The sequence below is a fragment of the Rhea americana genome, unplaced genomic scaffold, assembly GCF_003343005.1.
Source record: "Rhea americana isolate MKP2758 unplaced genomic scaffold, rheAme1 scaffold_36, whole genome shotgun sequence".
Taxonomy (NCBI): Eukaryota; Metazoa; Chordata; class Aves; order Rheiformes; family Rheidae; genus Rhea; species Rhea americana.
In genome coordinates, this window is record NW_028186490.1 from 5,248,337 (window position 1) to 5,264,964 (window position 16,628).

The window sequence follows — 16,628 nt, forward strand, 5'->3', positions numbered from 1 at the left end:
GCGCGGCGCGGAGCGCGGAGCGCGGCGGCGGCGGCGCCCGCTCGCCCCTGCGGCGCCTCCTTCCCCGGCGCGCGTAGCAGTCGCTGACCTCCGGGCGCGGTGAATAAACAGCAAAGCTGGGAACAAAAGGAGTCTTCTGGCTGCCATTATCTCACATTAACATAGCAGACGCGCTGCGGTGTGAACAATGCGAGTCTCATTCGCCGATAATCAGCGAGTACCCAGGCATTTGGATTACCAAGGCAACAGGCAATGGTAGAATACTGGGTGGGTGTGTTTTTTATTGTAAAGGAGCAGTCGGATATGGAATCCCAGGTATATCGATAAACCAGAGCARAATGAAAGCCTTGCAGCAGGGGGGAGCTGAGGACCTGGGGTTGCATTCCGACACACGTGCGCTAATCAGACACGGATGAAGCAGGTCTGTGCTGTGAGATGCAATAAACTGCATTTGTCAAGCTGAAAACGGTCATAAGATAATTTCAGCATTTTGGAAAAGGTAACAGGTGGCATGTTAATAACAGGGCCGTTACCGGTGGATTTTTGTAACTGTAATCCGGGCTGTAGTAATGCATTGCATGGTCTACTTGTGTGACAATAGAGCTGGGTGTGATGCTTTAATCTTTTTTTCTTTGATCAGAGGAATGCTGGAGTCCCATAATGTCATACGACGATAACCCCTTCAGCTTCTTCGGAGRCAGGAGTGGGTTTCAGTAACAGTTTTGTTCCTTACCTGCATAGCTGTGAGCATTTGCTCCACATGGACAGAAATAAGTTGCTTTATCTTTGTGTCATTGCGTGTGCACACGCACGTGTGCAGACATACGTGAAAGCTATAGCATTACAAGACTGTGTATGTGGAGGGGGACATTGGTGCTTGCAGGTTCAGAAACGTCTGTATTAATTTAATTACTTGACCTGATGCCTGCCCTGATTTCAGGGGGTGGATTCTGATGTCCAAACTCTTGCAGAGTAGCATCGCACTTTGCAAGCACGTCTCTGAAACTACTGAGACGGCTCGTGGAGCGTAGCGTGCCACAAAGCAGTAGTGAGCGTGTCGCRGTCTGACCTATAGCAACCAAACGTGAAATGGAAGGCAGCGTCCCCACCTTGTGCGGTACATGAGCCATGCAGGCCTCGCAGGCCTTGTCGGAGCCGTAGAGAAAAAGTTACAGGCTTTCAGCTTCCAGGGGTGCTTTATATCACCTGCTGAGCCGCAGGTTCGTTTTGCAGCACCAGTTTCCACGCGAGTGGCTATGTTGTGTGTATGTGCAGTTACAGAAATGATTCTTGTAAATGTGTGTTGGTGTTTACAGAGACCCGAGGCCTCAGTGATAGCCACCTGCAATCTGCAGGTGCTATCCAGACTGCCAACCTGATAAAGTGCATGCTTCTGTCACCTTTGGGCTGTTCCCTTCACCTAGGACAGTTTCAGAATGTTTTCATTTTTTCAGGCAGCTTGCTTAAAAACAGTCTTCCTTCTCTTTGCAAAGAATTAAGAAATTTCTAACTGCTTGCAGTCTTCCCCTTCGGTTTGTATTGCTCATAGCCTGGCACAGGCAACGTTCAGTACTGGAACGAGGCTGGAGGTAATTCTCTCTTAGCAGGGAAGGGCTCGATGCAGATGCTGTGTGCACTTGGAGCTGGGAGAATTAAAGCTTTACAAGGTGTTAGGGACCATATTCATCTGGTTGGAAAGACTGGGGGGGAAATAACAGACTTGAGCGATTCTGTGYGTGTAATTTGGGGGGTTGTGTATTTTCTCTATAAGACATGAATCTTCGGAGTCGTGGTGTTAAATGGATAGAAATAAAAGATACTTTGCAAAACACTTCAAAACCAACTTTTTTGATGTTCATGGCACATAAATACACTCAGCGATTTGGATGGGACCCTCTCTAATGTATTTGTTTAGTGAATTACATGATGGAGCCRCAATTTATGCCCATGGCCTTTAAACTCGTACAAATAATACTAAATATAGTCATGTATTTGAGGAAGAGATGCATTACTTAGGCTTTCATCAATCAAAAGTAAATTATTGYAGCTTATCCAAAGCCAGTATCAGTATTCACATGTACTACGCTACCCTCACTTTTCCCCCCTCATCTTTAGCACAAGCACCATAGGGTACSTGTACACAAAGTCGGCTTTTAGTTTCCTTTGCGGTAGAGGCTGATGTCCAGAGCTGGTTATTGTTTGTTGACTTCACGATACCTCTTCATACTTCCTTGCTGAGTGCGGGTGGTGTTCGGATCCTTTCTCCACTGGTGTTTCCGTGTTCTGCCATATTCCTCTGTGCACAGGGCGTGAATTGTGGTGTGGTTTCCACAGTCTCTGTAAGGACACAGCACAGAAAGTGATAACTTGGTTAAATTTTGTGTGATGAGAAGTTATTTGATARTAATGCTTTTTGTTATCTGTGAACTAAACTAAAAGCCAGTTCAAAGTACTCCAACTTATACTAGTTTCAAGTGTTTAAATTAAAACACTATGGCGAAATGCTCTGGGCATGTGGAGATGACGTATTGGTTTTGTTCCCCTGAGAAGATTCTCAGTGAAAAATGAGAAGTCAGTTGCTTCCTTCTAAAGGTCTGGGATTTTGTTAAAGATAAAACAAAACAATATCAAGTGTCTGAAATGTTTTTGATTGCCAATAAGCAGAAACAAAATTTTAATTTTCTGCTGTTACATTATTATTTCAAAGTGGTARTCAAGGCTGACTGTATTTTCAGGGGAAATTTTACCATAAATAAATAAAATTTTAAAAATCCAATTGAGTGGTTATTTAGGAATAGATTGTAAGAGAATCCTAGCTTATTAAAATGAGGGGGAAGAAAAGAGCTGAGGTCCTTTGTGGAACATTTCAGCATTGCAGGAAACCACTAGTCATATTCTGTCCCTTGTTGTGATTTCATTTTTAAAGAAGTTGTTAGGTTTTGTTTATACTGATAAGAAAAGTGTAGAAACGTGGTGATGTTGATGCCTATTCCATAATTTGAACATGCTGAAAAAGCTCTTTGAATTCAGTGTACGCATTGCACCATGCAAAACAGTCTGCTCCTAAATAAGCGTATGCTTAAAACAAGTTCGTGGTGGTGCCCTAATCAAGAAGGACTGCTAACTGAACCCATGTTATTAATTAAAGCTACGTGAGTGGTATTCGCTGAAGAAACCCGAGCAAAACAGAAGGTAAGCCTGCATGAAAGCAGGTAAAACTGGGCCTCTCCGTGAGATAGGGTGCGTAGGGTGTGCAGGGTATACCCTCCGTATAGGGTATGAAACGCGTGCGCTGGTGCKGGAGTTTCGAAGGGCTGTACTTCGTGTTCTGCCTGTTCGTGAGGAGGGGTTTTGCTGAGGGTGGATGGGGTCTTTGGGGGGAAAAACGGAGGGTAGGAGGAGCGAGGAGTCTTGTTTGGTAATTTGTTGTTTTGTAGTTTGTATTAAAGTAGTGTCACCTAGAGGCTCCAGCCAAGAATACAGCCGCAGGGCGCTGGGCACCGCGAACACGCGCGGAGAGGAGCCGCCGCGTGCCCCGGCGAGAGCAGCGACTCGGCGGTCCCAGCTGTGGTCTCTGCTTGGGCCGCTGCGGTTTTGGCCTCCGCGTGGCTCTGAAGTCCCGATAGGCCTGGTTCGAGCGCGGAGACGTCGCTCCCTCTCGCCCGGCGGGAGCTCCGCTGCGGCTGTCCGCGGCTGCGGGAGAAACGACGGTCGGTGCCAGCCCGGTCGGTGCCTGCTCCTGCCGCTGTCCCTGAAGCAGCTCTGGTGCCCGTGGTAGGTTTAGGGACTCGGTATGTGTGCCACCCCCCGTTGTAAGCCCCCGCACCTCGGTGGGGTGAAACGGCTGCACTGGAGAAACGCGAAAGATGCCTCCGAAACCTGTACCGTTGCCTTGAGCGTGAAGGACCGGGAGAAGTCACCGAGGGCCCGGGYGTGCGGAGCCCGAGCCGGCGCTGGGAGCGGGCAGGCTTGCGGAGGAGGCCAACGTCCGATGCTGTGCTGTAGCAGTCGATAGATTTTGTGTGTGTAAAGCAGAGACAGACGCTTTGAAACGTTAGTAACGTTTTAGTCATCTGCCCTTCTCAGCAAGCAGTGTGGAAAATTATCAGGCAAGGTATTACTTCAGTTTTTGCCCTCCTCCACAATACGTGAATTATCGATGCTGTAAGGGTGYATACCTCCTGAAACGCCCTGAGCCTCTTCTCCCTCGGTCACTGAAGGTACGTGAACACAGTATCACGTGCGCATCCAACAGCATCAATGGTAACTAGTTTCAGTTAGGTAAATGTATTTAAAATAAGGCATTTTCAAATAATGCTGCAAACCACGTATGAATTACAACAATTCTCTGGTTTTAGTATGGAGCACACTTTTTACTGGGCAGCTTTTAATAGAATTAGCTAACGATGTGACTGACATGAAATCTGTGACTATCTCGAAGAAGCCGGACATCTGGTCAGTTCTGTTTTTCTAGTAGTGGGATTTAGAGAAGCCATTTAGGTCTAAATACTGACTGACTTCTCTGACAGTAGTGTTGCATGACCAGTGGGTTTAGTACATTTGCCAGCAGCTAAGAAATCCTTCCTTCTTATTCCTTGATTGCAGTTTCACTACATCATAGTTTGAGGAATACTTTCCCTTCATCTCTTCCTCCTTGCTCTATGGCTTCCTCTACTGTTTGGCCTTTAACGCTGACCAGTAGTAGGTAYAGGTTCATTAACACTATTATAAATATAGTCAATACTCTTTCAGTGAACTCCAGCTGAGCCCAAACAGACTCACTGCCCTCCAGGGTGTAATCAGAGACTTAATTACCCTTGTAGTGCTCAACAGGAGCAGTGTTGTGGGCAGCATTTCTCCCTGGCTGGAAAGGTGGAGAAGCCTTTCTCTACTGGCTGCCATTTTCAGGTTTAAAGAAAGGGATTTTAGRATAATTCACGACTGTGTAATAACAGAGGAGAAAACAATTCTTTTCAAATGACAGTTGGATTGGTCACATTTCTGTACAGTACTTGCATGGATTTTCCTTGCATGCTGAAAGTATTCCTTTTGGTTACCTAAGGACAGAAATGTAAGTTGAAAGAGTGAAGAACAGGAGGGGCAAGCAACCTTGTAGTTAAGTAGCAAGTATTTCAGCATATCCTACCGCTTAAAGCCAGAGAAGCGTTCTGAATGGCAGCTTCTCCGCCCGTTGGTATGGCGAAAGTCACAGGCCAGAGGGGCCAGAGTACCATGTCAATTGGCAAACCAGCCAAATTCCACATTTTTCTGTTTGCATTAAGTACTGTCAAACTCTGTGAAATAAAATCTAGCTCAGGAGGTGTATGTTAGGGTGTATAGTTGATGTTCTGCAGTACACACTTTTTCACTATTTCAGTGTCGCCATAATTTCTGATACTAATATTGTCTTTGATTTAAAGCAAAATGCTATATTGGATAATGTTAACAGTTGTGTGATTCAATGCTTGGTCTTCTTTTTTGGCTTCCGTGTGTTATGCCGGGTTTTCTGTTCTGGAGACTTCTGTCATACGTCAACAGTGCGGTTTCTAGAGAGGTGTCTCCCATTTTAACAGTTCTGTAGCAGAGTAAACATCAAGTGATTTACTCTTCATTACAATTAGATGAAGCGATCATATAATCTTCAAGAGCCCAGTGCAGCTTTCTGCTAAACTTTCTGGTTGGAAAGTACAGATGAATAATACATGAATTCTCTTCTATGTACTCTATAGGAGAGGAGTGGGTAAGAGAACCTACTTTGGGGCAAAGAAAGAGAAGAAATAAGTATAACTTTTTAATAGTAGGTATCACTGCCTCAAAGTCTGATTATGCATACATATGGTACAGGGTGTGTGCATTAGAAGGATTTTCAGTGACTTAGAGGTTTGGTCTCTGTCTGTCATTACCCTTGTTATTTACTGGAATACTTGTGAAATATGTGCTTTGCCCCCCAGGTGCTGTTGCCTGTCCACAGGAAATCAGTGGGGAATATAGAGTGATGGCTGCTCTGAGTTCTTTAACTACTTATGTCATGGCAAGAGCTTCCTTGTAGTCATCCAAGTCTATAAACACTCAAACATGCCATCAATATCTTTTAAAAAAAAACCCACACAGAACAGACATCATCAATAAGAGTCAGAGAAGAAAGTAAAGTAGGAGGCATCGTTCAGACCAGGAAAAAAAGAGGAAGGCTTCGTAGTAGTCACAAATTCTGGGTTAGTCATCAGCTGTCTCCACAGTGATGAAGACGACTTGCTTAAACGTTACATCACTTGCAAATATTAGGCACTGAAGCCATTGTCTGAGACTTTAAATGAGATYAGGAAGATTGTTAGCCTTCTAAGAGAAAAGATTTTAAGGACAAATGGACTAAGAGGACTTAACTGATCGCAAAATGTGAAATATATCCTTATTCTCCCCTGGTTTTATTTAGGTGCTGTCAAGGTAAACATTATATGGCAAGTATCTTATATAGAATTRTTATTTTCCATTAATTTTCCCTAATTGTTTGTTAAAGGAAATTATTCTTCTCCGTAATATAATTCATTTTTTAATGATTTTATTATCATATAATTCAATTTGAGTTTTTTGAAACAAATTGGTCCGTTTAAATTCATAGTTACGCTCTAATACAATGCTGTTGTGCTGACACAGCCTTAAGGAATTGGTCTGAAGTTTGCTAGCTGTTTATAAAATGTATTTGTTATTTCATTTTAACTTGCACATTGCTATTACTATTATTAGGTTATCAGTCACTCGGGACATTGGCAGATTCCTAGTGCATGCACACACAGTTCTTTGTGCGGTACCGTTCCTATCCTTAAATGATCTACACTGGGTTTCATAAACAGGCTAAAGAGCCAAAACAGCACAAACAGGAGGAGGAGCGGGCCAAGCCCAGGTGCTGGCCGGGGACGTGGGAGAGTCGRCTCCCTGGTCTGCCACAGAGCTCGTACCAAGGCGTTGGCAGGTTGGTTGTCTCTCCCCGTGTCGTGTGAGTTAACTACATAGCGCTTCGTAGAGCAGATGTTTTGAAGTGCRCAGAAGCAGTGCTTATAGAGCCTACGTGGATTTTTGGGGCAAGGCAGCCCCTTACAGAGTGTCAGTGATAGCTGGTAATTCAACCAAAAATAGAAATCTTGACATGAGATTCGGAAGATTGTTAGCCTTCTAAGAGGAAAGATTTTACGGACAAATGGAGTAAGAGGACTTAACTGATTGCAAAATGTACTGGGAAATGTCTTTTGAAARTCAGTGTGATACGTGTATATTGTATATAGAGATGAGACTAATTCATGTGTGTATATATGTACATATACACAAATAGAAGTCAAATTTWCAAATTAATAATAAGAAAACCAGCAAATTTCAGTGGGATGTATTTTACAGTTAGGGGATTAACAGTTACTTTCACTGGATTTAATATATATCATTAATTCACTTAGACATATGTGTTGTTTTAATTTGAAATACATAGCCTATGTTCATTCTGCAGTTACCAAAGCTTTCATATGAAAAGAACTCTAAGATTTGTTTGCTTGTATCTATGAACAAAGCTTATGGAAAAAACCCAGTCCTCTCATCCACATATTTATCTGAAAGATGTGTTGTATATCTGTGGTTGATTTTCTAGAATGCTGATTAGCTAATACTGTTTTTGGCATGCAGCTTATCCATCGTGTGGTAGAACGCTATCTGAATTTCAATTTAGTTTTCAAAATGATGTTGAACTGCTATTCCTTTAAGGCTCTTCTGGCCATTTGGGGACCCAGTGCAGACAGTTGAGCTGCAGTCTAGTCTCAAAATCTAATTGAATTGGTATGAGGCAGCTGAAGCAGTGATTGTTGAAGAGCTTGAGATGGATTGCAAAAAAACAAGTGCTTCTGAGCAACTTGTCCAGTGTCCTTGTTTGAAACTCTACCTATGAGTTTATTTTTACTTTGATTGATAGCAGACCTCTATGGTAAAATTCCTATATTTGAATATATTTTCTTCATCCTTAAGGAACTGATTAATTCTATGTTGTTTTGATATGGTCACGTTAACCAAAAAAAAAAAAAACTCCTTTAGGTGTACTAGGCTAATAATGAAAAAGGGAGTAGGGAGTTAAAGTACTGCCAGGTATTAATCCTCTTTTGTCCATTAGCAACTTCCCACTATTTAAACTTCTGAAACCTGACTCTCTCATACCTTTGTTTTTACAGTGATGGGTCTTTCCCTTATGATTCTGTTCCTTGGCAGCAAAATACCAACCAGCCACCAGGTTCTTTATCAGTGGTCACCACAGTATGGGGTGTGACTAATACCTCTCAAAGCCAGGTAAGCTTTGATTTATGCTCCCACCTCCTAGATATGCATTTTGAGTCAAGTTTGCAAAATTAGAATTTTTTTGAAAAATACCTGTAGACTCGGGAACAACGGCTCTGTTCTGTTGGTCATGCATGATGCGTTTTTTTTCCAACTGTGTTCGCTTTGGTGGTCCCAGAAAGGAGGTGTGCGAGAGCTTGAGTCAGTAACTCACACAGCCAAGTGGAGTGGAAATGCGAGGCTGGGGTTTGATTTTGTGCTGTATAGTTTTAACACTAAAAGCATGATTTAGGGTRATCCCAAACCTCTTGGGAATTTCAGATCGAATGTGAAGAGTTATTTCAATAGAAATATATTTTCTAGATAGACTCATAACATAGCAGTTATTGTCAGTTTTACTTGGGGTTGTGTTGTACTAGTTGTGGGCTTTCAAATCCTCTGCCAACTCTACTTCAATGCTGAGACTCCAACTTCCAGCTACAGGGCTGTGCCATCCTCAGACTCTCCTGTTAYTGCTGCTTTACTTTGCAAAAAGTATTTCAGTATGCACTGGAGCAAAAGTATGATCTCCTGGCTTCCAGATGAAAGCCATATTAATTGGATTTTCATTCTGTTCTCTCTGTCCTTACTTCTCTTTTTATTCTCCAATGCATGTTGAATTACGCTATACAGAGAAGCAGCTTTAACAAAAGAGACGCCAATTATCTGTGATAGTGTGCTCTCCAAGGGATGTGGCACAGCTCATACTCTCAGACAGTGTATCCTTTTCTTAAACTATGGATGAAGTGTTCTGAGCACATCACCATGTAATATGTGCAAATGGTACATAAATATAACCTGACTTTTCTACCTTTTTTCAAATTAAACATCAGTAGATTCCATATGAGATTTTTTTCTGAGCTTTTTTTTTCTGTTTGGTTAGGAAAAAAATATTTTGGTTGGGAAAAAATAGCAATTTCATTGTGGACTGAGCTATTTAAAAAATAAAAGACATTATTTCGGGGCGAGTCACATGACAGTTACATAAGCACTGGTTGTAGCAAAAACTTTGTTCAAAAAGTAAAGATAGGTAACAGTTACCAGATCTATAATATCATCTACTATTGTTGATTTCTTTTTGACATCTTACAAGAAAAGGTACCCCTTCTGGGAAAGAAGCAACTGAGCGAATACTAACATGTAGAACTGGAGTAGCATTGGGCAGAAACTGGAGTTAGAGTTTTCTGCGGAAACCTTTCACACTTAAAAAAAAAAAAATAGTAAAAAATATTTGACTCAGAATGTTTTGTACTGTCTTGAGACACTGTTGTGTTATTTAAACTCTTCATGACACTTCAGAGGAATATGCAATACGAGAAAAAAGTGCTTTGGTGAAAAGAAGAAAATGCTTTCTTCTGAGTCACTGCAGGGAAAGGGTGAAGCTCTGAAACATGAAGTTTGGTTATAGCTGTTCTGAGTGTACCGAGACAAATGGCACAGTTTCCTGTAAGTCTTTCTGCTCCTTGAGGGAAAGGAATGAAGAGCTGGGCTCACAGATTCCAGTTCACAAATTTCAAAAGCAGATGAACTCAGCACCGAGGAGTGGTTTGGCCTTTTGCAAAAATTGTGACCACTAAATTTCTTCCCAAATCAAGAGAGCTTTCCGTGCAGGTAATCCATGAACCATCGTACTTATTTCTCACTGAGAACCAAAGCGTTTTTGGTTCAGTTAAAAAAAAAAAAAATGCTTCCAACAAGCAAACCCAATGCTTTTAAAAAGAGAACAGTGTTTTGTTCCCTAAGAAGTACTGAAACTAACAGACAGACTTCTGTGCGGTTTAGAGAGGTTTAGATTCAAGAAAGATTTAAGTTGTTGAAATGCTTTCTTACACAGTTTTTGCATCTGTAATACGCTTTACAGTATACTTGTGGGACTGAATATCTGCAAGACATTTTGAAGTACTGCATCAAAAAAAATCAAAAAAGCATTTTCTCTGAATCATATGAACTTGTCACCTGTAGAGCATGTTCTAGTAGTTCTTTAAAGTACCTTTTAAAATGTTTGTTAACTAGATGAAATCCAGGCTAGCTCCTGTGAAGGAAAATCAGAGATCAGACTCCTGTTAGTTTGGAAATGGCAAACGGGGAGATCATCAGAAACCATTGCACTTAGACTTCAACAAGGYGTGCACTTCTACAGTTCAGAGTATGGGATGCTTATGTTATAGTACATTGATTCCAGCAAATCATCTTAACTTAAAGCAGTTTACTTGAAGTAATTCAAGATACAGCTCCTTATTCTAATATTTCTACTCACAGGTGCTGGGAAATCCAATGGCAAATGCTAACAACCCTATGAACCCAGCAGGAAATCCCATGGCTTCTGGGATGACTACCAGCAACCCTGGAATCARTTCCCCTCAGTTTGCTGGACAGCAGCAACAATTTTCAGCCAAGGCAGGCTCAACTCAACCATATATACAGCAGGGCATGTATGGGCGACCCAATTATCCTGGAAGTGGAGGTTTTGGTGGGAGGTAAGATTTGCTCATGTGAGGTGGAAAATGGATGTAGACAGTTGATGAAACTTACTGTTGTAGTGACCTGACGGAAGTGTTGTGGGCTTATTTTGATTATTTAAAGTCTCAGTTGCGATTTTATGCTGGCTACCTGAAGTGTGTACTGTTTCTACAGCTTCAAAAATCAGCTACCCAGACTGCAGTGAAATTCATCACAGTAAATGAAAATGGCTTAGGTCAATCAATTAGCTCTAATAAACCCCCAAAATAAAGTTTTAATTAACAGAGATTGTTAAACAGACCACAGGCTTAGGAATAATTAACATTTAATAAGGCTAGGATGTGAGAGGTATTGATAATATAATTTCTTTGCCTGCACGGAGAAGTAAGCTTGACTGTTAGGCACCAGGAAGTTCCTATGCATGGGCTATTTCTGGCAAAAAGATGTGGTTCCACAACAAAAATGTGAAAGAATTAGGGGTGAAGATTTCTGTTGAGAGAGATGAGATCAGTGTTTGTGTTTGAAATATGCCAAAATTTAACAGCCTGGGTTTTGTTAGATTTTGACTTTCTATGCTCATCTCTTGTAAATAAGAATAGGAAGTCAAGCTTAACTGAAAACGCAACTTGTGGTCCCTCTGCAAAGCCTCACTCCGTCTAATGTGAAGAATAGGAGTCTGGAAGTCAGGAGAGTTATCTCTGTTCATCCCTGCCACTGACTTGTTAAGTGACCTTGAACAAGTCATAAAGTTTCTGTAGCTAGATATTAACATCTCTAAAATAGGCACAGCAAATTGACGCATCTTTATAAAGATAGTTGAGGTCTTGGAGTGTGAAAGGCACTGTTAAATTTCTCCTGTTTTAAGATCAATAGAAGGCCTGGGTGGGACTTGCCAAAGTGCTTAGTGAGGAAACCAGAAGAGCTGACTGCAGCTGGTCTCTCCTGGCATTTCAGCTGAGGTTCAGGGAGGAAATCTTTGGCACAATTTGGTATAATTGATCTCCGAAACAGATGAATATACTATTGTGGAGGAAGCTATCTGCTCATGCTGCTATGAAGTCTGCCTCTGAACTGTTGGGAAATGCAGCATGCATTAACTTCCAGGTTTTCAGTTCAGCCCCTCAGTAAGCTGTAAAATTACAAAACCATTTAAAAACCCCAAAACACCTTGTGGCACCCCTSTGACAGTAGCACTGTAGCAACACTTACATCCCATTTACACTCCTGGAACAGTTCCAGATGAGGTCAGACAGAAGTTCAAATATAAACCCGGAACACTAGGCACATTTTAATTTTCTTTCCTTTTCTTTCTTTCATTCTTTCTTTGCCTGTTAGTTACCCTGGAGGCCCAAATACCCCTGCAGGAATGGGGATCCCGCCACATACGAGGCCACCGGCAGATTTCACCCAGCCAGCTGCTGCAGCCGCTGCTGCTGCAGTTGCAGCTGCAGCTGCTACAGCAACAGCTACAGCTACAGCCACCGTGGCAGCCCTTCAGGAGACACAGAACAAGGACATGAACCAGTATGGACCGGTAAGAGAGTAACTTTTATGCCTTCATACCTGTCTGATTTGGACCTTTACAGGGAGTGGGTYCTCCTTGCTCCCCTGCTTCTTAGGGTGCCCACTATATTTCTTGGGCGTGGATATGCTTATAAATGCTTGTGAGAGGCTGCTGGAAGGTATGTATGTGGGGACGAGTCAATCACCAAAGGGCCCAGTGTCTTCCCTAATACGTGTTGCCTACTTATGTTTTGTAGTTTGGAGATTACCACCTAGAGCATCAAAGATTAGCCAAAGTTACGACCACGTATATATAACACGGTATTTTACTGCTGCCCCATGAACTTTTAGACATGGGCACCCGGTGAGGTGTTCCAGGATATTGGAATACGTTTTTGTACTGCTTGGGTAATTAATTGTTTAATGTTGCCAACTAGAGTAAGTAGTTTCTTTTCTCCATTCCTTCCAACAAGGAAACAACAATAAAAGATACTCACTTTTTAATAATGTTGTCTATGAGAACAGTTACGTGAGAAATGCATTTTTGGTGATCCATAGCCATGCAGCTTGAGATAACTTCTTGTAATAATAAATAAACAAGGGTTTGATCAATTYAGATTTTTTCCTCGTTGCTTTTTTTTCTTTTATAATCCCTCAGTGAGTGCTGAAGTGTATGGGCCCGTATGCCTAATGACGTAAAGAAGCATAATCTCTTGGAAATTGTATTTACAAAGCCAACTTCCTAACTCCATTGCTTTACAGTAGTAGACTAGCCTCTTCAAAGGATTTAATTGCTCACTGTAGACTAATGTCTCTGTCTGTCTCTCTTATGCCTTGTACCATTCCAACTGAACTTTTATTATAAATAACATCACCACCAATCAAAGGTTGAAGAACGTTTAAGGAAAATGCGACATAGCTCCATCCCTTTTTCCCTCACCYAAAAGCATGTTCAGCCCTCCTCCCATTTTAAATGCATGTCGCATTTTATTCTTTTTTTTTTTTTCTTCTTCTTCTGTTGAAGGTTTGTTCCTCTTTCCAGATGGGTCCAACTCAGGCTTACAACAACCAGTTTATGAACCAGCCTGGTCCTCGTGGCCCTGCTTCTATGCCAGGCAACATGAACCCAGCAAGCATGGGAGCAGGAATGACGCCTTCCAGTATGAGTGGGCCACCTATGGGCATGAACCAGCCAAGGCCACCTGGAATGAGTCCCTTCAGCACTCATGGGCAGCGGATGCCTCAGCAAGCCTATCCGGGCCCGCGGCCTCAATCCTTGCCTATACAGGGCATAAAGAGACCGTACCCAGGAGAGGTAGGAAATTTCTTTTTTTTTTTTTTTTTTTTAGTTTGCATACAATGTTATTTTGGCTGAAACTTGCAGCATGCTGGATAATATGCAGCAAACAACCCTGTATAACAGGCATATCTTTACTCCAACCTTGATAGGAATATTGCTGTTCAAAACAACTGACTTCAGCTCTTCCTTCTTAGCCTTTAAAGTGCTCGTTTTGGTCTTTGGTGTGTTAGTCAAGATGATAGTCTTTAAAACCAGTAAAGGGCCAAAACTGGCAGAGCCCTCAAAAAGTCACTTTATGATTCTCATGGTTGATGGTAAATTTATAGACCTTAAGCAGACTTCTTTCACATGAATGTATTTATTTAACTTAACAACTTAACAACTTAAAAGAGAGCTTGTGAAGGTGAAATACTTCATTTGAGCACATTACATACGTGATTTGCATTTTCTTGAATGGTTTTATTGTTCTAAGGAAATGCAGGGCATATGTTGTATAAACATCAATAGTAATAACATTTATTTTAAAGATCAATTGCTTTCCAGACTTCTTGAGGCTTGATTTTCATAGGTGCTGGAATGAATATAAATCATGCTGAGCTCAAATCCCTCTGTGTTTGCACTTATCTAATGTAAGTTTATTTGGACTGTGGTATTTCTGTCTAAGTTCCCATGCTGTTATATGAGAGCTGAGTGGTTTCCTAGAAAAAATTATAATGCCATTGACTTGTATTATTACTTTAAGCAGGACACTTCAAGTTAAAATTCTAAAGACCTTTAGACAAGTCAAGATATAGGTAGATGAGTTTTTAGATTCTTTTTTTAAAAAAAAAAAAAAGGAATCACTAAGGTCCTCAGTTACTATTAGTGTGAATCAGGCAGTAGATGCTTTTGAGAATCCCACCAGTTGCCTCTTGGCGTCTACATGCACCTAAGTGTCTTTATGAATCTAGCCACCAGATAATAGTTTCAGAGATAACTTCCCGATGGAATTTTGCATTGAAGTAAGRCTACAACAATAGCTATAACTCCTGTTGTAGAGCTTTGAATATTATTATATTGCGTGGACTACAMGAACAGTAGTAAGAGTTTATAGAAAACACACAGTGAAGAGTACCGTGGTGTGCATAGAATGTAGAGAACATTCATTATTGAGCTGCATTTAAGTAGTCAAGATTCGTTTTTTCCTGATCTGCAAATGATTTTTTAACAAATAATAAAAAATCAGATATAAAAATACTATGTGCTCCTGCAGGAGTTGTTTCTCTGGGAAGGCTTTTCTGCTCTGTAAATGTTGTCACACTTTACAATTAAGTTAAGAAAACACAGAATGTGACTTTTCAGATAATTGCTTTTATCTTCAGATTTCATGTTTTAGGGAAAACTGTAAATCTCTTTTTTACTGCTTCAGAAGCAGGTTTGTCATTGCAAGTAAATATAATCATGTCCGCAAGAAGTTAATACTGAACAATGCCCTAAATATTATGTGCTTGTTTGGCTGGCAGTGTGCAAATTCAGTAGATGCTGTTTGCTTATTGATTTTTTGAAAGCTTTGTCTATGGAGACATCTTATTAAAGTTCATTTTCAAACTGCTTTTTTATTACCTTTAAAGTTATTATTTTCATGACTTTGACTCCAGAAATGCAGCACAGTACCAGCTAGCACTAKCAAGGTGCTTATGACTAGTACTAACCTGTATTTAGTCGTTAGGTGCTGCTGTTTCCCCCAGCACAGGGCCCGGGTAGCAGCTGCGCTGAGCAGTAAGCTGTGAACAGCACAGGTTCCATTTTCTGCACTTTCCAGGACTTTTGTTTGGTTACCTTGTCTTTCTGTCCCTTCATATTCCGTCTGGAAAAAGAGCCCCCAAAAGGGGGTGATAGCACTTGCAAAAGCACAGAAGTACTGTGAGCACTGCGTGTGGTTGGTAGCAGTTCTGCTGTCTGCAGCCGCAGCGTCCTGCGGAGCATGGAGGTACCGTGGATGGGGGGCGGCAGGTACTTGCTAGCGCTGTCAAGCTGCACGTATGCACGCTCGCGCGTATTAAAGTGCAGGGGAAAAGGTACACGGTTAGTCTTACCCTACTTCGGTTTCTGGGACTCTTACAGTTTTGCATATTTACCYCCAACCATTAGGGCCTGGTTTTAGGAATGAGTGGCACGAAGATGAGGCAGATACCTGGAGATTGTTTGTTTGTTTGTTTTGCTGCCGCTGTTGAATATATACTAATAATGAATTCAAGAAAATTGCTTGCATGAAACAGATTTTTCTTTTCTTTCATCTCTGTCATGAAATAGCCAAATTATGGAAACCAGCAGTATGGACCAAATAGCCAGTTTCCAAACCAGCCTGGTCAGTATCCTACTCCCAACCCTCCAAGACCCCTTACATCTCCCAGCTATCCTGGACAGAGGATGCCAAGCCAGCAAAACACAGGGCAGTACCCTCCACCAACGGTCAACATGGGGCAGTATTACAAGGTAAGAGTTTATAGATTATCTGATTACATTCTGGAAGAAGTTAAAGAATGAAGTCTGATGAATGACTTCATAGGTACTACTTTTATGTAATTGTAAAGGAACTATGTAAATGTAAAAGGAAAGAAAGAAAAAAAACAATGTTCACGGTAATATCTTGGATATCACAGTATCAAGTCAATCAGCCAAGTCATGCTATAACTTCAGAACAGTTCATAAAGAGAACTGAGTGTTGCTACAGTTCATTTGAGGCTGTTACAGGAGAATGTTTATTTCACTTTAAATACAGCATGTTTATATATATAATTAATGTTATGAATGCTCAGAGTATCTGAATAAAAAAGTACATAGTAGGACTTTTGATCTATTCACAGCACCATACAGTAAATCATCTTGTAAATTTGTAATAGCCAAGTTCCACACTGCAGTGACCCAATTTCTGACCTACAATGGCCGTTGTCACAGTTAAAGCCAGCCCACAGTTAAAGGCTCTGCCAGCTGTAGAATTCATCTTTAAAATGATATTTGCTTGACTTTTTCTCCTACCTTT

The 16,628-nt window shown here is 41.3% G+C and overlaps 1 protein-coding gene across 7 annotated transcripts in view; it reads left to right on the forward strand.

The window, feature by feature from the left end:
• ZMIZ1 (zinc finger MIZ-type containing 1) overlaps positions 1-16,628 on the forward strand; it is a 342,873-nt gene that overhangs the window by 300,473 nt on the left and 25,772 nt on the right. For 5 of the 7 annotated variants that reach the window (XM_085312311.1, XM_085312315.1, XM_085312314.1 and 2 more), the window contains 5 exons: positions 8,202-8,316; positions 10,603-10,820; positions 12,139-12,337; positions 13,331-13,621; positions 15,899-16,081. In XM_085312311.1, the coding sequence (XP_085168437.1) occupies positions 8,202-8,316; positions 10,603-10,820; positions 12,139-12,337; positions 13,331-13,621; positions 15,899-16,081 (1,006 nt within the window). The remainder of the gene's footprint in view (positions 1-8,201; positions 8,317-10,602; positions 10,821-12,138; positions 12,338-13,330; positions 13,622-15,898; positions 16,082-16,628) is intronic. The other 2 variants (XM_085312313.1, XM_085312317.1) reach the window with 1 other exon arrangement.